The 25355-nt window shown below is 42.7% G+C and overlaps 1 protein-coding gene across 17 annotated transcripts in view; it reads right to left on the bottom strand.

The window, feature by feature from the left end:
• The window catches only part of R3HDM1 (R3H domain containing 1), a 185841-nt gene that overhangs the window by 105101 nt on the left and 55385 nt on the right, over positions 1 to 25355 (bottom strand). For all 17 annotated transcript variants that reach the window (XM_059704578.1, XM_059704579.1, XM_059704585.1 and 14 more), the window contains exons 2-3: positions 7437 to 7645; positions 5852 to 6062 (exon numbers count right to left, since the gene is read on the bottom strand). In XM_059704578.1, coding sequence (XP_059560561.1) covers positions 5852 to 6022 — 171 coding nt within the window. In that variant the 5' untranslated portion in view covers positions 6023 to 6062; positions 7437 to 7645. The remainder of the gene's footprint in view (positions 1 to 5851; positions 6063 to 7436; positions 7646 to 25355) is intronic.

The following is a 25355-nucleotide window of genomic DNA, read 5'->3' on the forward strand; positions in this document are numbered from 1 at the left end:
ATGGATGTATAATTTTCTCCTCCAGGTTTCAGCATGTGTTTTAGCATCTACAAGACTCAGCAAAAAGAGCTTGAGTTTACTTAATATGCACTGAAACACAGACGATGCTTTTAGGGTAGTCAGGCCAAATAAGGTTGGGAATGGTCATGATTGAAGCAGCACAGTGCTCTGGAAAAAGCACATGGAGGTAGGCTAGGATTGAGTCCTGGCTGTGCCACTGGCTCTCTAGGTGCCATATAGTTGTGCTAATGTTAATAATAAAACAATTGGGATTATTATAATAATCATCATTATTTGTTAATCCTCACCAAAGGATATGTTTTTATTAATTTTGGAGAAAGAGCAACATCAATGTGAGAGAGAAACATCCATCGGTTGCCTACCGTACATGTCCTGACCAGAGATTTAACCTGAAACCAAGGTATGGTCCTGACCTGCATGTCCTGACCGGTAATCGAACTGCAACCTTTGGTGTATGAGATGATGCTCTAACCAACTCAGACACCTGGCCAGGGCAATAGTATATTATTAATAGCATCTACCATTGCTAGGCTCTAACTATGTACCAGTTAAATTATATACATCATTTTTATGTTAGACAAATAGCAAAATAGTTAAGAGTTCTATAATTTTACATAGACAGACTTATTCAACCCTTTAAACAGAAACTTCTTTGCATGTTTCATCCCATTTACCTAACTGTTGGAGAAGTGTGGTCTGTACCCTGAGTATTTCTGATAATATTATTGAATTGGCATTGCTTTCTTATCCCTTTCTTTCCCTTTTTAAATAAATGCAAAAGAACTTGATGTAAAGGCTCATCTTAATTATCAAAGGGCTTTTTACAGAAACTGAGAATATAGAATCCTATCTAATAAAAGAGAAACATGGTAATTGGCGTATGACCACTACCCTTCCCATTGGCTAATCAGGGCAATATGCAAATTAACTGTCAGCCAAGATGGCGGCCGACAGCCAGGCAGCTTGAAACTAACATGAGGCTTGCTTGCTTCAGTGAGGGAGGACTCCAACGTTCCCCGCCTGCCACTGCAGGCCTCTGAGCTGCAAGCAACTATGTAACAAACATAGAAGCTAAACAAAACCCCAGAAACCTGCCAGGCTTCAGCCAGCAGAATCGCAACATTGTAAACAAAGGCCAGAAACCTACTTTCAGCAGTGGAGGCCTAAGAGCTGGAGCCAAGCCTCAAAGCTAAAGCTGGCCCAGAATAATAATAAAAAAAAAAATAGAAAAAAAGGAGCAGTTGGGAGCTTCAGTCACCCCCAGCCTGAAAACAGCCCTCAGCTCCTCACCCAGACTGGCCAGGCACCCCAGTGGGGACCCCCACCCTGAAGGGTGTGTGACCAGCTGCAAACAGTCATCATCCGCTCACCCAGGCTGGCCAGGCACCCCAGTGGGGACCCCACCCTGATCCAGGACACTCTTCAGGGCAAACCAGCTGGCACCCACCCATGCACCAGTCCTCTACCCTATATAGTAAAAGGGTAATATGCCTCCCAGCACCGGGATCAGCGTGACAGGGGGCAGAGCCCAAACCCCCTGATCGCCCTGTGGCTCTGTGTATGACAAGGTGCGGCGCCCCAGCCCCCCCCCCCCCCCCCCCCCCCGCAACGGGCCCTGCTCTGTGTGTGATGGGGTAGAGCCATAACCTCCCCATCGGCCTTGTCCTGAGTGTGAGAGTGGTGGCACCCCAACCCCCTGATCGGCCCTGCTCTGTGGGTGACAGGGGGCTGCGCCCCAACCCTCTGATTAGCCCTGCTCTGTGAGTGACAGGGGGAAATTCCCCAACCCCCTAATTGGCCCTGCTCTGTGCATCACAGGGGGTGGCGCCGCAACCTCCCCATCGACCCTGCCTTGAGTGTGACAGGGGATGGTGCCCCAACCCCCCAATTGGCCCTACCCTGAGCGTGACTGAGGGTGGAATCACAACCTCCCGATCGCCCTGCTCTGTGTATGACAGGGGGCGGCGCCCCAACTCCCCAATCGTCCCTGCTCTGAGCCCGAGCAGGGGCTGCACCTAGGGATTGGGCCTGCCCTCTGCCACCCGGGAGCAGGCCTAAGCCAGCAGGTCGTTATCTCCCGAGGGGTCCCAGACTGCGAGAGGGCACAAGCTGGGCTGAGGGACCCCCTCTCCCACCCCGAGTGCACAAATTTTTGTGCACTGGGCCTCTAGTCTTTAATAAGTAAGCAGAACACAAGGTTCCTAATTTTATGTTTCAAGTAAATGACAGTAAAAATCAACAAGTAATTTACCTAAATTTAATCTGAGAAATCTACTCCTGAGAAAAATCACACAATAGAGGCCATACAAATAAGTTATACAAAGAGAAACAAAGCAACTCCCACCCCATTTATCCTATATTAAAGATTAATAGTCTAACATATTCAATTTTTTCTGGATTTAGAAGCCTGACACCTCACCAGCTCCAAATACCTAATGATCGTAGAAAGTTTAACATATAACTTAAGGTTTGCAATAGAAATAGTGTATGGCAATAGAAAAGTTACTAATCAAAAAATCTTTTCACAATTATTTGGGATCATCATCAACAGTTTAGAACAACTTCAGGTAATTATGTGGGAAAGTTACCTTCTTGACATTAACACACACTATTTGAATTAGCTCTAAAGTATTCTTAAGAAATTCTTAAGAAAGTAGTCCTAAAACTTATATAAAAGACAACTAATGTTTTTTAAAGGGTCAAGCATCACACGGTAGAATTATTTATAAAAGAAAAGGCCAAGGAGCTCTGAGATCATCTCTAGTTGGAACCATCCCAGGTGAGGTCTAATGTTTGTTGGCCTCTCTCTAGTTTGAAGAAATTATTTTTTACTAGAGGCCTGGTGCATGACTTTGTGCACCAGTTGGGTCCTTCGGTCTGGCCTGTGGGATTGGGCTGAAACTGGCTCTCTGACATCCCCCAAGGGGTCCTGTATTCTGAGAGGCCACAGGCCAGGCCGAAGGACTCCACTGGTGTACAATCGGGGTTGGGGGGGGGACGCGGGAGGTTGGCCAGCTGGGGAGGGGCTGTAGGAGGGCTCCAGGGTGTGTCTGGCCCGTCTCACTCAGTCCCGATGGGCCAGACCCCAGCAGCAAGCTAACCTACTGGTTGGAGGGTCTGCCCCTGGTGGTCAGTGCACATCATAGTGAGCGGCTGAGCAGCCTTAACCTTATCGTTAGCATACTACGCTTTGATTGGTTGAGTGGATGACCGGACACTTAGCATATTAGGCTTTTATTATATAGGACGTAAATACTTTCCTTAATAGTAGAAAATCATAAGATTTCTTCACAGTATAAAAGAAGTTATGACAACTGCTCATTTAAAAATGAGTTTTTCTAAATAAACTACTAAGGGATGGTCAGGAAATTAAGACTTGGAAATGGATGAAATCTACAGTTCTTTAGGAAAATATTTCCATTATCCTAAGTCACTTTAAATATTACTACGCTGAAGCAAGACAATAGATATGTTGTATTCATGGTAGCCGACTTTCAGAATGACAGGAGAGAAATATTTGGTTTATTCAAAATTCTTAATAGGAAACCTACATTATAATTGGTGCATACATCTAAATTTAAGTAAAAATAATAGTTCCTATTTAAAATTAAACTTTTAGGCAGTATCTTAGAGGTACCAAAGAAAGATGAAATACCTAAGTAGTATGTTAGAAAAAAGACATTTTATAATAGTTAACTCCACAGTAAGTTGAAAGGCAACTTCAGTTGATTTTATTTTACATTACATTAGGTAAAACATTTTTTTTCTAGTTTTACCTACTTCTATTCCTAATATCCATTACTTAAATCTCTTCTGTATAAGTTATTTAGACTCTAAGTCCCTTGCCAGACACTTGGCATGGAGGCATCCTTGGACATCAAAAAGCTTCAAGCAGAGTAAATAGTCTCACATGTACACTCTTAATAAACATCTGAGTAAGCTGTGCATACAGCATTCCTAGATGAACATAAAATCAATTCTCATATTCTCTGTTTCTCTTTCCCATCTTTACAGTCACCATGCTATATGGAACATGATGGCAGAAACCATGCCCATTTTTGCTTACTATAATATTTCCTTGGCATAGAATAGGTTTTCAATAAGTGTTTGGAAAATGCATGAAATTTTCCTAGAGTACCAACAACTGGGCTATACTCTAGTGGTCTATGTGATAGTAGTCATCAAAATGTTTTTATACTTATTGACAAGAGCAACACAACAGACCTGGGAGGAAATGTAATAATCCAAATTAATCGCTTGTTTGATAAGCATAGCCTGGAAGTGTGACCATCAGGTATAGAAAAGAGACTAAAAGGAAATCTTTTAGTACTTCAATCAGGAATGCAGTAAGATTTTAGCAGATTTTCTGCTTCAATCAGGATCCTGGCATGCTGCCATCACTCAGTGTACTGACTGCAGGCATGGCAATTTTTTTGTTTTAAAAAGTGCTATTACTAAGAATGACTAGAAGTAGTATTCCTCCCAATTTCTTAGATAATTACCACTGGACTGTACTTAACCAATGGGCCTAATTGCTTTTTTATAGGTATATATATGAGTTGCTATCATTTTGGCAAATAGATAATAAAAAGTTTCTGACTGAATAAAACCACCTTAAAAAGACCTTTCTTTACTTATCAGAAAAAATGAAGGTATAATTTTTAGCATGTAGCTCTCAAGTCTTTAGGATACGGGAAGAATTATAGAATATTTCTGCCAGAAGTAGAATTCTATATTCACAGGGTTAAACTTAAACCGAAGTGTTAAAGACAGTATTTTAAGATAACTTTTTGTGGTAAACTAAGGGACTACCTTTTGTAAGGGTCTAATTCCCCTTTCCTTGAATCTTGACTGGCTTTACTGACATGGGTCATCAAAAAACAATAGTGGAAGTGACATTCTGGGACTTCTGAGCCTAGTCTAAAGAGACCTTGCAGTTTTGCTTGGCTCTTTGAACATTCTTTCTGGGACCCCTGAGTCATCATAATAAGTCTGACTCCCTTGGGGTCTACATGCTGGAGGGACTGATAGGTGCTCCCAGTTTCATCTAGCCTACATTCCAGCCATTTGTCTAAAAACAGTTTTAGACCTTCCAGGCCAGCCCATCTGCCAGTTAAATATTAGGGAGGGCCTTCTTTTGACTCCTTGTGAAATAGAAACTGCACTCAGCCAAACCCTGTTCCATTTTCCAACGCACAAATCATGTTTAAAAAATAAAACACAATAGAGTTTTAGTAAATTCTGTTTTAAAATTGCTGGCCCTCTGCTGGAGCACCTAGAACTAAATACTTTAAATACTACTTGAAATAATTTTTACCTATCTTGAATCTTGACCAACTCCTCAATTTCCTTCTATACCTGAAATTAAAAGCCTTGACAGTGGTTAGTTCTAGTCATCATATATGTGTAGCATCGAAAGCCTTAGTGACTTTTTTGTCCTCTCCAATCTTTTTTCTCAGTCATGGTTGATTGCTTCCCCTGAAGGCTGTTTTTGCCAAAAGAACTTCTGCAGTTCCCCTCTCTCTATTCTTCTATCTTCTAAGAGCTCTTCAGTTAAATTCTGAACTCCCACAATACTGATTAGGGGCAGAGTGGAATGAAAACGTAGGAAGCCAATAAAAAAAGTATTGCTACACAGAAATGAAAATTATTATATGATACAAGCAAATCAAAGAATTAGACCCAACAAGCTAATACAGATGGCTCAAAAACTGGCTGATAAACATACCTCAATGGGCCAACTTATCCTGAAAGTAAGTTTTTTTTATGACGATGGTAATTATATACTGAATATTCAGCATTTGTATCCAGAGAGAAAAATCCTGTTTACCTGAAAATCAATATTGTTGTCAATACAATGTTCATTCTTCTCTGCTAAAATCTTCCCATAGTTCTCTGATTTGGTAAGATTTTCAACTCTGGCTGTATCTTTCACTTCTGCCTCCAAATCCTTCATTGTTTCAGTTTCATTTTTTACAGTAACAATATCAGACATCCTCATCAGCAAAGGTTATATTAGAATTCTACAGGGAACCTGAAGCCTTAGGAAAAAGAAAATAATAAAAAATTAACTTAACATTTCTTACATTGAGTTACTACATAATACTGACTAAGTACTTTCTGTGTCCCAGAAATAATGCTGAGTATTCCCAGAGAGAAGCAAAACTCCTGCTTTCAAGAAATAGGCAGTTTAGTGCCAGACCAGTTCAAATTAAAGAAGAAAAAAAAAGGTCAATATAATGAGATAAGAATTACAATAAAGGCATGAGGTGATTTTCATGCACAGACCACTTGTGAAAGTTCTTAAGAAACATTAGCCATATTGAGATGGGAGGCAATGGCTAATTGGGATATGATAAATGTGTATTTAGATAACATCAGAAATTTTTTTCTATCAATGAATAATATAAATATCACTGTGTCAGAAAATATTTTCCTATCATAGCTTTTGTCTGCATTTCTCAAATTGTAAATTTTTTAAATTACCTGCAATTATGAAAGGAAATAATTAAAGAAACAAACAGCAACATTTTATACAAAATACAGTTGTGCATCTGGATTAATAACTGTTTGGCTTTATGAATCAAGAATTTAAAACTCTCCTCATTTATGTGATTCAATGCCAGAGAAGATATATTACCAGACGGTCTAGTATATGGATTCCGTAGGAGAGCAAGCAGATAAAATGCCAATATATTTCATGTTTTTAGTGAGTTTAAAAAAACACTGGGGACTTTACATTGAATATCAAATAAAAATGTATCAGAGATAGCTGTCATTTTAGCAAATGTAAACTTGAAGAGCAGAAGTTGATGTAAACAACTTTTTCTTTCTAGCTTTATGATCATGTATAAGTTTAAAGTGTATGACATGACAATATAACACAAGTATATATTGCTAAATGATTACCATAATCCATCACCTCACATAATTACAATTTTTTTTGCGGTGAGAACAAGTACAACTTACTTTGAAATGCATAAAAAAATTAAGATATACTGATGGCTAGACAGAGGAATGGATATATATGAACAAGTGCAGGTTAAAGTAAGTACGATAAAATGTTAATGGTAGAATCTAGGAGTGGTTATATGTTTGCTCACTGTAAAACTCTTTTAACTTTCCTGTATTTACAAAAATTTCATGATAAAATCGAGGGGGCAAATATATCTGAAAAGTTTTAAAAAAGAGAGGGAAATAAATTCTCAAGTTACAGGTAGACTCAATTGGATAAAGAACATGTCTTCCTTGATTATATTCAGTACCAAGGTTAACTGTTTCATTCTAAAAACAATAAGCTTACTAAGGAGGAAAGGGATACTTACTAGTAAAATATCCTGGCTGCTTGCTTTTTATATGTAAGATTTAGAAGAAAAAAAAAAAAGGAATGTTTTTTTCTTAAAAAGAGAGGTTACCTGATGTGTTCTATGGATTTTGGATTGTGGTATCCCACAAAAATAAAATAAAATAATCCAAGGTTCTTTTTCACAGTTGTCAGCCAGGATGTCAATTGTATTGAACCATCTGGAATCTGGCAGGAGGAGTCCCATGTCCTTGTCACCACTGTAGATTCCTGGACTGAAATAAACTGTCGTGTATCAAATATATCATACCTTTCAGTGGCCTGAAATTAAAAGAAAACATTTTAACAAAATAGCCAAGTGAAATGGAACAATATGCAGCAATTTGACAATTAAAGATATTACTGTTGGTGATTTTATATTCTTGTCCTAAACAAGAGTCAGAATACTCAGTTTCAACTAATTCTGACATGTATTGGTTTTGTGAGCCCAGATAAGTCACTGTGGCCACTAGAGAGAATATCAGTAAAAGCAGAAGGGAGAAGAAACAGGTACTATATATATGTCCACTTCTTTATCCATTCATTATTGATGAACACCTAGGCTGCTTCCATATCTTCACTATTATATGCAATGCTGCAGTAAACATAGGGGTGTGTATATCTTTTTGAATTGGTGTTTTCTTCAGATAAGCACCCAAAAATAGAATTGCTGGGTCCTTCTTTGTCTCTTTTATATAGCTTTTGTTTTAACCCTTTGTATGCCATATGTGTCTATAGATGCAAGCGGGATGGTTTCCGTTTTGGATGCGTGGCAGTTAACTGGTTAAAGTCCATTTTGTTTGATATAGGTATTGCCATCCCAGCTTTTCTTTGGTTTTGTATCATTTTCATGAAGTATCTTTTTCTATCCCTTTACTTTAAATCTGTGTGTCCTCAGATATGAAGTGAGTCTTACACAGGCAGTGAGTCTCATATGTAAGTCTTAAAAAAATATACATTCAGTAACCCTATGTCTTTTGAATGGAACACTTAGTCCATTTGCATTTAAAGTGATTATTGATAGGTATGTACTTATTGCCATTTTAGTTGTTTTCATACTAGATTTATAAATGGTTGGTTTATTATCTTCACTATTGTTTGCCTTTACTAGTGAGAGTTTTTTCTTTTGCATATTTTATTTCTGGTTTTGAGCTTTATTTCCCACTTAAAGAATTCCTTTTACTGTTTCTTGTAATGCTGGTTTAGTAGTGATGAACTCCTTTAGCTTTTGCTTTTTTGGGAAAATCTTGATGTTTCCTTCAATTCTGAATTGATAACCCTGCTGTGTAGAATAGACTTGGTTGAAGATTTTCCCCTTTCATCATGGTGACTATATTGTGCCACTCCTTTTAGGCCTGCAAAATTTCTACTGAAATATCAGCTGATAATCTTATGAGCATTCCTGTGTATGTTGGTTTTCTAATGCTGTTTTTAAGATGCTCTCCCTTTAACTTCTAACAATTTAATTGTAATGTAATGTATCTTGGTGTGGGTCACTTTGGTTAATCTTGTTTGGGACTCTCTGCTTCCTAGACTTGGATGCTCGTTTCCTTCACCAGGTTGGGGAAGTTTTCAGCCATTATTTCCTTAAATAGATTTTTTTTGTCCCTTTATCTCTCTTCTGGAACTGCAATGATTCGAATATTAGTATGCTTGATGATGTTGTCCCAGAGATCCCTTATCCAGTGGTTCTCAACCTTCTGGCCCTTTAAATACAGTTCCTCATGTTGTGACCCAACCATAAAATTATTTTCGTTGCTACTTCATAACTGTAATGCTGCTACTGTTATGAATCGTAATGTAAATATCTAATATGCAGGATGGTCTTAGGTGACCCATGTGAAAGGGTCATTCGACTGCCAAAGGGGTCGTGACCCACAGGTTGAGAACCACTGCCTTATGCTATCCTCTTTTTTAAAATCCTCATCATTTTAAATTCTTTTTTTTTCCTGATCTTCCAATTGCATTACTTCCATTAGCCTGTCTTCCTGATTGCTGATCCATTCTTCTGCATCATCTGATCTGCTGTTGATTCCCTCCCATGTATTTTTCGTTTTAGTTGTCATATTCTTCAGTTATGATAGGTTCTTTTTTATAATGTGAAGTTCTCACTGAGTTTATCCATTTGTCTGCAGAGTTTGATGAGCATCTTTATAACTTTTACTTTGAAATCTTTAGTAGACAGCTTACCTCTGTTTAATTTAGTTTTTTTTCTTCTGGGGTTTAATCTTTTTTTCTTTTGTTTGGAACATACTCTTTTCTCTCCTCATTTTCCCTCTTTGTGTCCATGTATTAGGTAAAGGTGAGCTACAACTCCTGGTTTTGAAAAGTGGCCTAATTTAGAAGGTGTTCAATGGGGCCCAGTGGTGGAATCCTCCCTTGTCACCAAAGTCAAGTGCTCCAGAGGTGTTCCCCTGGGTGAACTAGTTGGCCTCCTTTTGTGGTTGGGCCACAACTTCTATGGACACACTGGCAGGTGACGCTGGTTCCTGACCCATTTGGTTGTGAGTACTGGCCACAACTGTGGTGGGCTCACTGGTGTGTAAAGCAGGCCTTTAGTGTGGCTGGCTGTGAGGCCTAGCCTCAAATGTTGTAAACACACTGCTATGTGTGTGGTGCCAACTGAGGCTGCTCACTGGACGTGGCACGGCAGGAGCTGCTTTAGAGGGGAGTTAGCCTGGGTGAGTCCTCAGGGATAAGCTAGGGTAGGGTGAACAGTGTTAGCAAGGTTAATGGAGTGTCAGAAATGGTGCATTCTAACATTGGACCAACTAGGTAGGACGAGTAAAGAAAGGGGAAAAATGAGCCCTACTAGCACTTGAATCAGGAGAAAATTCCAGCACATACCTTATAATTAGTCAATGTATCACCTTCACGTATGACCTAGGTGCTTTTCAAACTGCTGCCTCTGTTCTGAGACTCAGAAAGAGCACAACTGTGGTTTCCTACAGCCCTTTGGCTCTTGCTGGTTTTCAAAGCCAGATGTTAATGCTGACTCCTCTTCCTGGTGCAGGTCCCTCGTGCTGGGACTCGGACCCCTTTGCTCTTCATGGGGGACCTCTGTGGTTGTGATATCCCTCCCACTAGTGAGACAGCTATATGGAGAGTGGGGCATAGGTGGGTGACTAGACTTAATCTCTACCCATCCTACCCATCTCAATGTGGCTTTTTCTTCATATCCATAGTTGTAGAAAGACTGTTCTACTAGTCTTCGGGTCATTCTCAGTTCTGTATGTGGTTTTCTTTTGGTGTCAATGAGAGGAGCTGAGGATCTTCCTACTCCATCATCTTGAACTTGAAGCCAGAAGCCTTGCTCTTGAATGACAATTTAGCTTGTCTGTGAAATGCTGTTCCTTATAGTTGGTATGCTGCCCCATACAACAAATGTCCAGTGTCATCTGCTTTTAAAGTCAGTTTCACTTTATATTTTTTGGTGCAAGTGAATATACCATACACATAAACAACTCTAAAAATCCTATATAGCTCTTCCATCTTCCTTTAACAATTTTGTTGAGTAAGGATAATAGAAAAGGAGGTATCATAAACAAATGTCAAAATTATTTTAAATGGACAATGCCACTTTTAAATTAACAATGTCAATCTGTGCAAGGTTACTGGACTACTAAATTAAATGACTAGGTGTTTATTTTTTTAAAGTTCCACCATGAGAAAAGAGTGAAGAAATAAAATGCAGTCACTATAGTCAAGCTGCTAATGGACTAATATCAATTAGGCTGAAGCATGAGAAAATGATTCTATTTTTGCTTTAAGTAGCCTACAAACTTGACTTTCAGTAGTGTATCAATGCTTGGAGAACACACACACACACACACACACACACACACACACACACACACACACCATAGCCAATTCTTAAAAATTTAGGAAAGAATGTTCATGTGTTCAGACCACCTGACATCCATTCTCCAGACCACCGGACATCAAAGATTGTCACCTCAGACCAAACCAGAGGCTATAAATGCAGGACTGTTTCTTCTCAAGAATGTACTATAAGAACTTCCAAATGTTCTGTTTTCTTCAGAACACTCTAGGTTAGGGGTCCTCACTACGGCCTGTGGGCCACATGCGGCCCACCAAAAACATTTATCCGGCCCGCTGGGTGTTTTTCCACCGCTGTGTGCATAGGAATTTGTTCATAGTCTTTTTTTAAACTATATTCCGGCCCTCCAACGGTCTGAGGGACAGTGAACTGGCCCCCCGTTTAAAAAGTTTGAGGACCCCTGCTCTAGGTGTTTGTTGCGTGGTAATTTTTCTGATTTGCAAATCTTAAGACCCTTGACTAAATCTTTGTCATTTACTTCTAGACAAAGACTCCTGACATTTTGTGATGGGTTGACAACCAAAAACAAATAATAAAAAAATTAATTTTTTCCTCATTTTAACTTTTTCTCTCATTAAATGGTAAACACAAGATGGCAGCATTTACTAACAACCAAATTTTTTTGTTTGTAAAGTGACTTTGTGATTTACCAAAAATTCTTCAAATTTGAAATTCTAAAAAAGCCAGTTTTTCAAAAAGTGATCCATTTAAGAAATGAATAATGCACAAGCTAAGGCAATAACTGCAAGAGGTAACGAGGAAGAGGCACAATGTGAAAAGGTGAACCCTCAGAATTCTAACAGGATCAGAAGAATCTTAGGACGCCAAGGTCCTAAGGAACCGAACACACCTCAGATATCAACCTAGTCTAGTGGTCACCAACCTTTCAGACCTCACGGACCACTGGTTGGTGACCGCTGACCTAGTCCAATTTTATAATTTACCATGCAAGCTGTTAACATTCAGAGGTCAAATGATTTGTCCAAAGTTGTACAAGCAATATATATGACCAATACTTGCTAATATGTCATATTACTTGACAACAAACTAAATGAATGACTGTGTGAACCAAAATGACCAGTTATTGCCTGGAAGGAGACAAGGATATAAAGGATCAAGCATACTAATTAGCATTAGACCTGAGTTTAAATCCTAGCTCTGCAAATTAAGACTTTGATATATTATTTCACTTGTCTGAGCTATAATCTTATGACATACTAGGGGCCCGGTGCACGAAATTCGTGCACTGGGTGTGTGTGTGTGTGTGTGTGTGTGTGTGTGTGTGTGTGTCCCTCAGCCCAGCCTGCACCCTCTCACATACTGGGAGCCCTCAGGCATTGACCCCCATCACCCTCCAATCGCAGGATCGGCCCCTTGCCCAGGCCTGACACCTCTGACAGAGGCGTCAGGCCTGGGCAGGGGACCCTCATTTCCCCCCATCACTGGTTCTGCCCCCAGCCCAGGCCTGATGCCTCTGGCCCAGGCATCAGGCCTGGGTAGGGGACCCCCAGACCCCTCCGATTGCTGGCTCTGCCCCTTGCCCAGGCCTGATGCCTCGGACAGAGGCGTAGACCCCCATCACCCTCTGATCACCTGATTGGCCCCTTGCCCAGGCCTGACGCCTCCGCCAGAGGTGTCAGGCTTGGACAGGGGACCCCCATCTCCCCCCGATCACTGGCTCTGGCCCCCGCCCAGGCCTGAGGCCTCTGACCCAGGAATCAAGCCTGGGCAAGGGGACCCCCATCTCCCTCTGATCGCTTGCTCCACCCCCCGCCCAAGCCTGAGGCCTCTGACCCAGGCTTCAGGCCTGGGCAAGGGGACCATCATATCCCCCCAATCCCCGGCTCCGCCCCCCGCCCAGGCCTGATGCCTCTGGCCCAGGAGTTGACCCTCATCACCCTCCGATCACCAATCACCGGATCGGCCCCTTGACCAGGCCTGAGGCCTCCGGCAGAGGTGTCAGGCCTGGGCAGGGGACCCCCAGCTCCCCGCGGTTGCAGGCTCCGCCCCTGCCCAGGCCTAACGTCTCTGGCTGAGGTGTCCGGCTCGGGCAGCGGGGACCCGCAGCTGCAGCGGCCCCGCGATCGTGGGCTCCACTTTAGGCCTAGGCAAGGGACCCCTAGATCCTGGGACTGCCAGCTTCGACCGTGCCCAGCTCCCATCGCTGGCTCCACCCCTACTTCCTGCTATCACTGGCCAGGGCGGCAAAGGCGCCTGATTCTCCGATCATGGCTAGGGGGCAGGGCAAAGGCGGCCCCAGGGCCGCCTTTGCCCTGCCCCCCAGCTCTTAGCTCCCCCCTGGGTTTCCGATCACTGTCAGTGGCAGGGGGCTTCTTCCTGCTTTTCCTTTCGCCTCCCTACATTGTGCCTACATATGCAAATTAACCGCCATCTTGTTGGCAGTTAACTGCCAATCCTAGTTGGCAGTTAACTGCCAATCTTAGTTGGCAGTAAACTGCCAATCCTAGTTGGCAGTTAATTTGCATATAGCCCTGATTAGCCAATGAAAAGGGTATCGTCGTATGCCAATTACCATTTTTCTCTTTTATTAGTGTAGATAAAATGGGAAAAAGAATATTTAGCTCATAATTTTGTTGGGAAGACAGAAAAGTTTGCATGCCCATTACAGCCTCTCTCAGACTGTGCACTCAAAAAATGTTAGCATTCTCCCACAGTCAGAATCACCCTAGGCCAGCAGTTGGCTGAGGTTGACTTTGTTCTGGTTGCACCCTGAAGACTGATAGGAGGCCCACCATGAGTGCACAGTGGCTTTGCATGAGTTTTTTTTTTTTTTAATGTATATACCTTACAAAGATCAATAGAGGAGAATGAACACTATAAGTTTGTGTAAATGTGTGTACGTATGGAGAGAAGTATGCTTGCCTAAGTGCACAACCCCAAGGGGCTCTCACTTCAACATTTTAAAATTCACACAAACTTTGCATTCTTCTCCTAAATATTAGTGTTTTAAATAAAATGTTTTTCCTCTCCAAACCTTCAAGTAAAAGAGATAGTCCAACTTTTTGCACCCACTAAATAAAAACTTTTATCTTGGGACAAAGACTATGTTTTGGGGTTATTTAAGGCCGTGTGGGTATCAAATAGAGAGAGCCACAAAATAGACATGGCACATCATGTGTTTGCTACAACATTTATGAGTCATTTAAATGTACCACCTTAATGTAATAAATAATTACACAGTAGGTGTTTACATAGCTTGCCCTGTGGCAGATATTGCTGTAATACTTTTCATAAGGAATTCACTTAAAGCCAACAATTCTAAAAGTAGACCCTATTATTATTACCCTTGTTTTACAGATTAGGAAACCAAGGCAGAGAGAAGTTAAGGGATATGCTAAGGTCACACAGCTAGTAAGTGTCGGAATCAGGACACAAACAGGACAGACAGGTACTCCACTCCAGGCTCTTACTTACAATGCTATATCACCTTTCATGTGTACCAAGAGGGGAATTTGGGTTTATAGAGCATCTTTATTTAAAAATTACTTATAACATGCAATAACTCCTTAACACTGTTTTCAAGACAAAGTAAACATATCCTTTTAACATGGAAAGGTGCTATGTACTCTTCTTTGTACAGAGGAAGACAGCACTATTAACTTCATATTAATGATTAGTTGGGCTAATTGCTACTCAATTATCAGAACTGCCAGGTAACCAACCAGTTTCTCTTAATCTCTCTCTCTCATGATCTTAAGCACCAAACTATGTAAATCTGGCTGGCCATAAAGATGCAGTTTGTGGTTAAGAACAATGCTGAAGCCTAGTAATTTAAAAATGAAAAAATATGTACAGCTAAGTAACTTTCTCAAGGTAACAAAGCAGGGCAAAATTAGAATCAACATTTAGAAAGGCAGACTAGTATACTCAGTCTATGAATGAGTAGTTTCTCCAGTGAAAATTTCAGATAAAATTTTCAGCAACAAAAACGCAATACTGATACTGCTAATTCAAAGGATCACTTTATTATGCTTAGGGCCTCCTTTTTGATTCTACAGCACAAAATAATTGAAAAGTTAGGCAATTCATGTGAATATTGAGTGGAAAAAAAGTCATATTATTAAAGTTACCTGAATATAATATGGCAAAAACACTACATTGTCTTTCCCTTATGATTAACAGTTGTGTCATTTCATCAGATGGACACAATGTTGTAGTTCTTCCCTTAGAGAGAAAAAAATTAAGTACGTTTATAAAATAAACCAAATGCACAAGACCAACACATGTTATCTTCTAAGGTTATAATGACACGACCAATTGGTCAAAGGACTCTAGCAAAAGTCAAGGAAAACTGTTCATGCTTTATTTAGAAATTAGAGGCCTGGTGCATGAAATTCACGCATGGGTAGGCTTCCTAGGCCTGGCCGATGATCAGGGCCAATCAGGGCCTTCTGGCTGCCGGCTGGGGCCTTCCTTCATTCCACACCACCCCCTGGTGATCAGCGCACTTCATAGCGAGTGATAGAACTCTTGGTCTCCTGGTTGAACTCCCGCAGGGACGCTTTGCATATTAGCCTTTTACATATATACTAGAGGCCCGGTGCACAAAAATTTGTGCACTCAGGGGGGGGGGGGAGGGGTCCCTCAGCCCGGCGTGTGCACTCTCGCAGTCTGGGACCCCTCGGGAGATAACGACCTGCTGGCTTAGGCCTGCTCCCGGGTGGCAGAGGGCAGGCCCAATCCCTAGGTACAGCCTCTGGTCAGGCTCAGAGCAGGGCTGATTGGGGAGTTGGGGCGCCGCCCCTGTCATGCACAGAGCAGGGCGGATCGGGAGGTTGCGATGACACCCTCAGTCACGCTCAGGGTAGGGCCGATTGGGGGGTTGGGGCACCGCCCCCGTCACACTCAAGGCAGGGTCGATGGGCAGGTTGCGGCACCACCCCCTGTCACGCACAGAGCAGGGCCAATTGGGGTTGGGGAGCTGCCCCCTGTCACTCACAGAGCAGGGCCCATCAGGGGGATTGGGGCTCCATACCCTGTCACGCACAGAGCAGGGCCCATCAGGGGGTTGGGGAGCTCCCCCCTGTCATGCAGAGAGCAGGGCCCATCAGGGGGTTGGGGAGCTCCCCTGTCACGCAGAGAGCAGGGCCCATCAGGGGGTTGGGGAGCTCCCCCCTGTCACTCACAGAGTAGGGCCGATAGGGGAGTTGGGGCACCGCCCCCTGTCACACACAGAGCAGGGCAGATCAGGGGGTTGGGGCGCTGCACCCTATCACACTCAGGGCAGGGCCGATGGGGATGTTATGGCTCTACCCCATGACACACAGAGCAGGGCCCGTGTGTGTGTGTGTGGGGGGGGGAGCGCTGCACCCTGTCACACACAGAGCAGGGCCAATAAGGGGGTTGGGGCACCGCAGCCTGTCACACACAGAGCCGCAGGGCAATCAGGGGGTTGGGGAGCTCGCCCCTATCAGGCACAGAGCAGGGCTGATCAGGGGGTTGGGGCGCCTTCCCCTGTCACGAACAGAGCAGGGCGGATAGGGAGGTTGTGGCCCCGGCCCCTGTCACACACAGAGCCGCAGGGCGATTGGGGGTTTGGGTGCTGCCCCCTGTCATGCTGATCCCGGTGCTGGGAGGCATATTACCCTTTTACTATAGAGAGGCCTGCTGCACGAGTGGGGGCCGGCTGGTTTGCCCTGAAGGGTGTCCTGGATCAGGGTGGGGTCCCCACTGGGGTGCCTGGCCAGCCTGGGTGAGGGGATGATGGCTGTTTGCAGCTGGTCACACACCCTTCAGGGTGGGGGTCCTCTCTGGGGTGCCTGGCCAGTCTTGGTGAGGGGCTGAGGCCTGTTTTCAGGCTGGCGGGTGACTGAAGCTCCCAACTGCTCCTTTTTTTTTATATATATATTTTATTGATTTTTTACAGAGAAGAAGGGAGAGAGATAGAGAGCTAGAAACATCGATGAGAGAGAAACATCGATCAGCTGCCTCCTGCACATCTCCAACTGGGGATGTGCCCGCAACCCAGGTACATGCCCTTGGCCGGAATCGAACCTGGGACCTTTCAGTCCGCAGGCCGACGCTCTATCCACTGAGCCAAACCGGTTTCGGCTCCTTTTTTTTTTTTTTTTCTTTTTCTTTTTTTTATTCTGGGCCAGCTTTAGCTCTGAGGCTCCAGCTCTGAGGCCTCCGCTGCTGAAAGCAGGTTTCTGGCCTTTGTTTACCTTCTGTATTTGAAACAATGTTGCGATCCTGCTGGCTGAAGCCTGGCAACTAAAGCAGGTTTCTCGGGTTTTGTTTAGCTTCTATATTTGTAACATAGTTGCTTAGAGTTGCAGCTCAGAGGCCGGCAGTGGCAGGCGGGGAACGTTGGAGTCCTCCGTCACTGAAGCAAGCAAGCCTCATGTTAGTTTCAAGCTGCCTGGCTTCTGGCCGCCATCTTGGCTGGCAGTTAATTTGCATATTGCCCTGATTGGCCAATGGGAAGGGTAGCGGTTGTACACTAATTACCATGTTTCTCTTTTATTAGATAGGATATATTAGAGGCGCAGTGCACAAAATTTGTGCACGGGGAGGAGAGGGTCCCTCAGCCTGGCCTGCACTCTCTCACAATCTGGGACTGTTGGCTCCTAACCGCTCGCCTGCCAGCCTGATTACCCCTAACCACTCGCCTGCCTGCCTCATCGCCCCTAACCACTCTGCCTACCTACCTCATCGTCCCTAACAGCTCGCCTTCCTGATCACCCCTAAACGCTTGCCTGCCTGCCTGATCACCCCTAACTGCTCGCCTGCCTGCCTGATCGCCCTAACTGCCTCTGCCTCGGCCCCTGTCGCTGCAGTTTTGTCTGGAAGGATGCTTGGAATGATGTCCAGAAGGTTGTTCGGCTGTTTCGTCTAATTAGCATAGTAAACTTTTATTATTATATATAGAAGATAGTAGAAATTCACATTCTCAGTCAATCACTTATCAGTTACATAAACAAGAATATAAGCACCAACATTTGAAAATGCTAAATCTCTATGTGATTCATAAACAGTTACTGTCATCCAACAAAAAATTACTGAGTATCCCACAGTTCATTATAGCTGCAATATTAGCATATTTGAGAAAAGCAGAGAAAGAACTACCTTGACCTGAAAGAGTTTTTTGTTAAACCCTGAAGTGTACAAAATAATTTAAAGAGGATATTTAAAGAGAGGGGAAAAATGCTTTCTGGTAAGTTGAAGAATGAGAGGAAATAAATTTTAGTGGATTCCTAGAAGACTGTGAGACATATTGCTTGTACGGAAAAAGTTATATGAAAAGGTAAGGTTTTATACAAATACTAGAGTCCCGGTGCCCAAAATTTGTGCACGGGTAGGGTCCCTAGGCCTGGCCAGTGATCAGGTTCCTGCCTCCCTGCCTCCTCCTTCCCTCGCTCTCTCAGTGCCCCGCCGCCACTGCTTGTCGACCGCCATGTTCTGTGCCACTCTCTGGTGGTCAGCACACATCATAGCAAGCGATCGAACTACTGGTCGAACTCCCGAGGGGACTCTTTGCATATTAGCCTTTTATATATAGAGATAGATGTTGTATCCTGAGTGGAGAAATGAGGAAGGTAGAAAAGAAGCCCATTTAATAGAAACAGAGCATATGAACTGGGGAGGAAAACAAACAAAAAAAAACAAACTGATGATATCTAGAGTTAGCAAGGGCATGGAGAATGGGAACTCTCAAACACTAAGTAAATAATTTATGATATCAAGTGAAGTTTAAATTCCTCAAGTCTTAGGGCCCAATATTTCCACTTCTAAACCTACACATTAAAGAGACTCATGTGCATGAGGAGACATACACAAATATTCACTGCATTGTCTTATTTAAAAGCAAATGGGAAAGACCAAATGTCTATCAATAGAGAAACTGATTTAAAAAAAAAAGGCCTGCCCTAACCGGTTTGGCTCAGTGGACAGAGTGTCGGCCTGCGGACTGAAGAGTCTCGGGTTTGATTCCGGCCAAGGGCATGTACCTTGGTTGCAGGCACATCCCCAGTAGGGAGTGTGCAGGAGGCAGTTGGTTGATGTTTCTCTCTCATCGATGTTTCTAACTCTCTATCCCTTTCCCTTCTTCTCTTTAAAAAATAAAATACTGTTTTAAAAAAAGGCCTAAGAATTGCAGTATACTCATATTGCAAAATATAAAACAATTAAAATGAATGAACTAAAGTTATATTTAAAAGTTCCCCAAAGAATGTTAGAATGTTTAGAGAAAAAGCAGAATCATCTCTACAATACATTATAACTTTTATGTAAAAATTTAAAAACCATACAACCAAGGTATAGGAAGGGTAAATACTTATTTCATTCATATTAGTAATTATCTTTAGAGAGGGAAAGGGAGGATTTTAGGTGAGAGTAAAAAAGGAATTTCAATGATGACTTAATTATTTTATTTCTTTTTTTTTTTTTAATATATTTTATTGATTTTTACAGAGAGGAAGGGAGAGAGATAGAGAGTTAGAAACATCGATGGGAGAGAAACATCGATCAGCCGCCTCCTGCACACCCCCTACTGGGGATGTGCCCGCAACCCAGGTACATGCCCTTGACCGGAATCGAACCTGGGACCCCTCAGTCCGCAGGCTGACGCTCTATCCACTGAGCCAAACCGGTTTCGGCTATTTTATTTCTTAAAAAAATAAAAGAAATATAGCAAATATAAGAAAAGGTTAGCATCTGCTAATTCTGAGTAGTAAATACTGAATGCTTGTTATAATGTTCCTTTTCCTGGTTTTGATATATTTTTTTTTATATATATTTTATTGATTTTTTACAGAGAGGAAGGGAGAGAGATAGACTTAGAAACATCGATGAGAGAGAAACATCAATTAGCTGCCTCTTGCACATCTCCTACTGGGGATGTGCCCGCAACCCAGGTACATGCCCTTGACCGGAATCGAACCTGGGACCTTTCAGTCCACAGGCCGACGCTCTATCCACTGAGCCAAACCGGTTTCGGCGTGGTTTTGATATTTTTGATTAATATTCTAAAACAAACAACAGGAAAAGAGCATCAAAGGGTGGCTATAACTGAAGTTAAGATTAGAAGTTTAGTTCTTGATCTCATGAGGGACGTGAAAGCCCGAATAATAGGGAACTATTTTAAGAGAAACCATGGAGAATTATGTTAGCTTCAGGATAGATAAACTCTGTTCTAGCAGGTAAAACAAAAAGAAAAACAAACAACAAAATAAAAGAGAGAGAGAGAGAGAGAGAGAGAGAGAGAGAGAGAGAGAGAGAGAGATTTCATTCATTCTAATCTTTTGTTTAGAAACTATGTGCTAAGCACTGCTCTAAGTGCTGAGGACATAGCAGTGAAGCAGACAGGATCCCAGTACTCGAAGTGCTTACATTCTATGCAGACAAATAAGGTAATTACCGATTATGATATGTACTTTAAAACCAATATTAATAGCAAACTCTTAAGTAGTTACTTATTATTCACAAAGTACTATTCCCTATGTTTTCACTGTACTGATTCATTTAATCCTCATAATAACCCTATCAGGTAGGTGTTCTTATTCCCATTTTATAAACGAGAAAACTGAGGTAGAGAAAGATTAAGCAGCTTGCCCAAGATTACAAGAATAGTAAGTGGCAGAGTTAGGATTTGAATTCAGGGAGTGTGGCTCCAGAGCTCTTGCTATTTAAGCCACCACATTGCTACTAGAAATAAAGAGATTAATATAACAGAAAGTAACTAATTGGAGGAAGCTAACTAGAACCAGGGGTGGTCAGTAGTAAGGTTAGGGCAGTGATAGCAGGAATAATTATGACAGGACACAATGAAGGTGTAGGTGGTGCTTGCTACTCACTAACATAAGAAATAGTTGAGGAGGCAAAAGAAGATTTGGTGCAGAACAATCTCAGTTTTGTACACAGTAATTTAATGTGCCTTCAGGACATCCAGTTGGAGAAATCTAGCAAGGGACAGGATGACTTGGAGCTAAGGAGAAGAGGAGAGCTGATGCCATTCTTTGGGTAGAATAACTGTATTGATGGAAGCTTTGACTTATCAACATAGATGAAGTTGCCAGGAGTCACTGAGTAAGAAAAGTGTCATGGGTTAGAATCCAAAGGGAACACCAAAACCTTGAGAGATGAGTAGGGAGGTGGAGGACCAAAAAGGTCTACTAAATTTGGGAACGAGGACAGCAAGAAATGCAAAGTTGGGGAAAGTCTGTCAGGATGGAAAGTGTATAGGCCAAAGAGAAGAAGCCAGTAGAGAAAGGAGGAAGATAGGCTGGAGGTTTAAGAGTATAAATGGATGAGGGTGAGATGGAATATCTGAGGTGGGAAGAAATGAGAAAATGTTTGAGACAGAAGCAGAAGTGGAAGGATATTCCTTTAAAATGTTTATTGTCCTCAGGAAACTGAAGGGAATGTGGTAGGAAATGGAGGAAATTCATATCTCACAAACTCTTTTTATATTTTACTATAGGCCCAGTGCAAGGATTTGTGCACACTGAAAGAAAATTAATTAGAAGGTGATCGGCAGGGTGGGACTGGACGAGATGGGCCGGACACCCGCTGGAGCCAACCTCCCTCGGTTCCTCCCTGGCCAGCTGCATCTGGGGCAGCTCCGGGGCTCGAAGGACGTCTGCGGAGTGAGCGGGGTCCCTTTCGCAGGTGGGTCCCTCGGCCTGGCCTGTGGGGATTGGGCCGAAACCATAGTGTGACATCCCCCAGGGGTCCCGGAGTGCAAGAGGGCACTCTGAACTGGCAGTCAGACATCCCTCTTGTAATCTGGGACGGCTGGCTCCTAACCGCTCACCTCCCTACCTGCCTGATCGCCCCAACTGCTCCCCTACTTACCTGAATGCCCCTAACTACCTCTGCCTGCCTGCCTGATCACCCCTAACTGCCTCTGCCTGATGTCCCAACTGCTCCCCTGCCGGCCTGATCGCTGCTGACTGCTCTCCCCTAACCGTCTCTGCCTCTGTCCCTGCCACCGTGGCTTTGTCAAGAAGGACGTCCGAGCCCTAACCGGTTTGGCTCAGTGGATAGAGCATCGGCCTGCAGACTGAAAGGTCCCAGGTTCGATTCCGGTCAAGGGCATGTACCTTGGTTGCGGGCACATCCTCAGTGGGAGGTGTGCAGGAGGCAGCTGATTGATGTTTCTCTCCCATCGATGTTTCTAACTCTCTATCCTTCTCCCTTCCTCTCTGTAAAAAAATATCAAAATATATTTAAACAACAACAAAAAAAGATGACTGAAAGACGTCTGGTCTAATTAGCATGTTACCCTTTTATTAGTATAGATATGGATTTTACCCAGAATACTATCTGGTAGAAGTGAGGAAGTTAGGATGGCTGTGGGGTTTGGAGAGAACAGTGGGTGAGGATAAACACTGGAGTGAGTCTCTGAGGGGAGGCTAGTTAAGGTTGACATCAACATCCAGGACTGTTTAGGTGAAATCCTTTGGGGGAGAAGTCTGTAGACTACAAACTAGAGGTTTCTGCAATCCTTTAACTGAGGTCAGTGCAATGGGAGTAATTTAAATGAGACAGCTCAGGTACTACTTGGCCTTAGAACAGGCTGAATGTTCTTTCACAGACATTTACAGATCTAACTTTACATCACTGTGTGGTCCAGTGCTTAAAAAGCCTAATAACACCAAATCAAAATGTAAAAAGTTGGAAATTAGGAGTGCTAGTGTACTAAAAGAACTCTACATATATCTTTATGTCGCAGGGGTCCTAGTTTGAGCCAAAGCAGAAGCTAAAGGAAGTATTTTCATTAGAGAGCCAAAGCAGGGGAGAAGTGGAAAAAGCACATAGCTCCTGGTGTTTAGGCAATCAAGTCCAGCACAAAAGATTCTAGTCAATACGATACCCTGAAGACTAATTCTGCTGTAGCTCTAGGAGATAAAATCTTTGGCAAGGATATGAGCAAATTTATGGCACGCACTAGCAAACGTGGCAGTGGGCCAGAGATCAATGAAACTGGAAGAGCATGAAAGGGCTGTTCATAAGCTCACAGGAGAGACCTTGGAGAATCCTGGGATAACTTGGTGAGATTCTGAAGGTATTCAGATAATGGCAGATGACGGCAAGAGAAAATGGAATAAAGACAGGGCCATTAATATAATTCTATACCTGAAGGTTATATTAGTTATGTACCTCCTAATACAGTGCTAGCAAGGGTAAAATGAATTTCCCCTTAATTCTAAACCTATCATTGTCTCATATTATACTGGGAACTCCCTATGTAAGTGTTAAATGCAAGATTAAAATAAATCAGGTTGTAGAAAGATCTCTTGACACATAATAAAATATCTTTTAAAAACTATATGGAAGAAAAAAAGGATGGTCTTACCATCTGACCATGCTTTGGGAAATAAAGAACATTCAAAGGTTTAGATTCCGGAAAACTGGGCACAGATAATGAGGATGTGAGAGAACTTAATCGGCATGTAAGAAGTAAGAATACAGATTTTTGTTCCATACCTAGTTTAAACTTATTATAACTAATTGTTTAAACAATATATTATCTACTTAGAGATCCTTTTTAGTTATGAAACTGGCTAGAAGAAAGTGGTTATGAGAAACACTTATTTATTCTGTTGACCTAAGAATTCTCTCTTATAATGAGAAACAGAAAACCAATATAGAACACCAAAGACACTAACAATAGTTAGAGAATAAAGAATTTGGCTTGCCTTTGTTCCTTATTCCTGGTAGCTTCTAAATCTTTGGAATTTGTGAATCTTTACTGATGGTGGGCCTGATAGTTTATGCTATTGAGGTGGCTCATGGTGGGCCCTGACATAGTTTATACTAATGAGATGACACAGGGTGGGGACTCTAACCATGGTATTAGAAAGTTGGGGCTTTAGCCATGTGATATCAGTATGGCCTCTGGGAAGGGAAGTAGGGCTGAAGACTGGGTTCAACTGCATGGCCAATCATGCCTACTAATAAACCCCAACAAAAACTTTGAATGCTGAAGCTTGGGTGAGCTTCCCTGGACAGCAATATTCTGCATATTGTCATATATCATCATGTTAAGAGGGTAATACATCCTAACTCCACAGGTAGGGGACAAGGAAAGCTTTGCAATGGAGACACTCCCAAACTTTGCCCTATGCGTCTGTCCTTTTGGTTTATCTGATTTATATCCCCTATATAATAAAAGTGTAGTATGCAAATTGTCCCTTTGACCGGGAGTTATTCTGGGAGTTTGACCATGGGGCGGTGCTGGCCGGGGGATAGAAGGGAGGCCCTGGCTGGCAGCCTTAGGTGGCCAGAGGAAGGTGGCCACTGGCAGCAGGCAGCTGGGGGAAGGGAGGGACCCACGGCAGGCAGGCAGCAGCCATAGGGACCCTACCCGTGCAGGAATTTCGTGCATTGGGTCTCTATAATAAAACTGTAGTCATAAGTCTAGAACTTTTTTGAGTTCTGTAAGTTCTAGTGAATTATGAGAGGGTAATGGGAACCTTTCAATTTGTAGCTAGCTGGTCTAAAGTAAGGGTATACTTGTGGAGGACTATGCCCTTAACCTATGAAGTTTGGCCTAACTTTGGGCTAGCTGGTGTCATAAGTCACTGAAGTTACCACTATTTTGCATAGTCTCGTCTCATATATTCTTTTTTTTTTTCCAATTACAGTTTATATTCAATATTATTTTGTATTTGTTTCAGGTGTACAGCATAGTGGTTAGATAATCATATATTTTACCAAGTGTTCCCCCCAGATATTTCCAGGACCCACCTGGCACCATACATAGTTATTGCAATACTAGGGGCCTGATGCACAAAAATTCATGCAAGAGTAGGCCTTCCTTCCCCTGGCTAATGGCACCGGCTTCCCTCTGGCACCCGGAAACCGGGATGCTTCCCTCCTCCAGCCATGGGCAGGCACCCAGGACCCGGGCTGGCTTCCCTCCGGCCCCAGCTTCATCAGGAAGGATGTCTAGAATGACATCCAGAAGGTGTCCGGTCTAATTAGCATATTACCCTTTTATTATTATAGATTATTGACTATATCCCCTTTGCTGTACTTTACATCCCCATGACTATTTTGCAACTACCAATGTGTACTTCTTAATCCTTTTACCTCTATCACCAAGTATGCCAGCCCCAACCACTCTGGCAACCACCAGTCCACTCTGTGTCTATAAGTCTGTTTCAATTTGTTCATTTTGTTATT

This window comes from Myotis daubentonii, chromosome 7 (assembly GCF_963259705.1).
Source record: "Myotis daubentonii chromosome 7, mMyoDau2.1, whole genome shotgun sequence".
NCBI lineage: Eukaryota > Metazoa > Chordata > Mammalia > Chiroptera > Vespertilionidae > Myotis > Myotis daubentonii.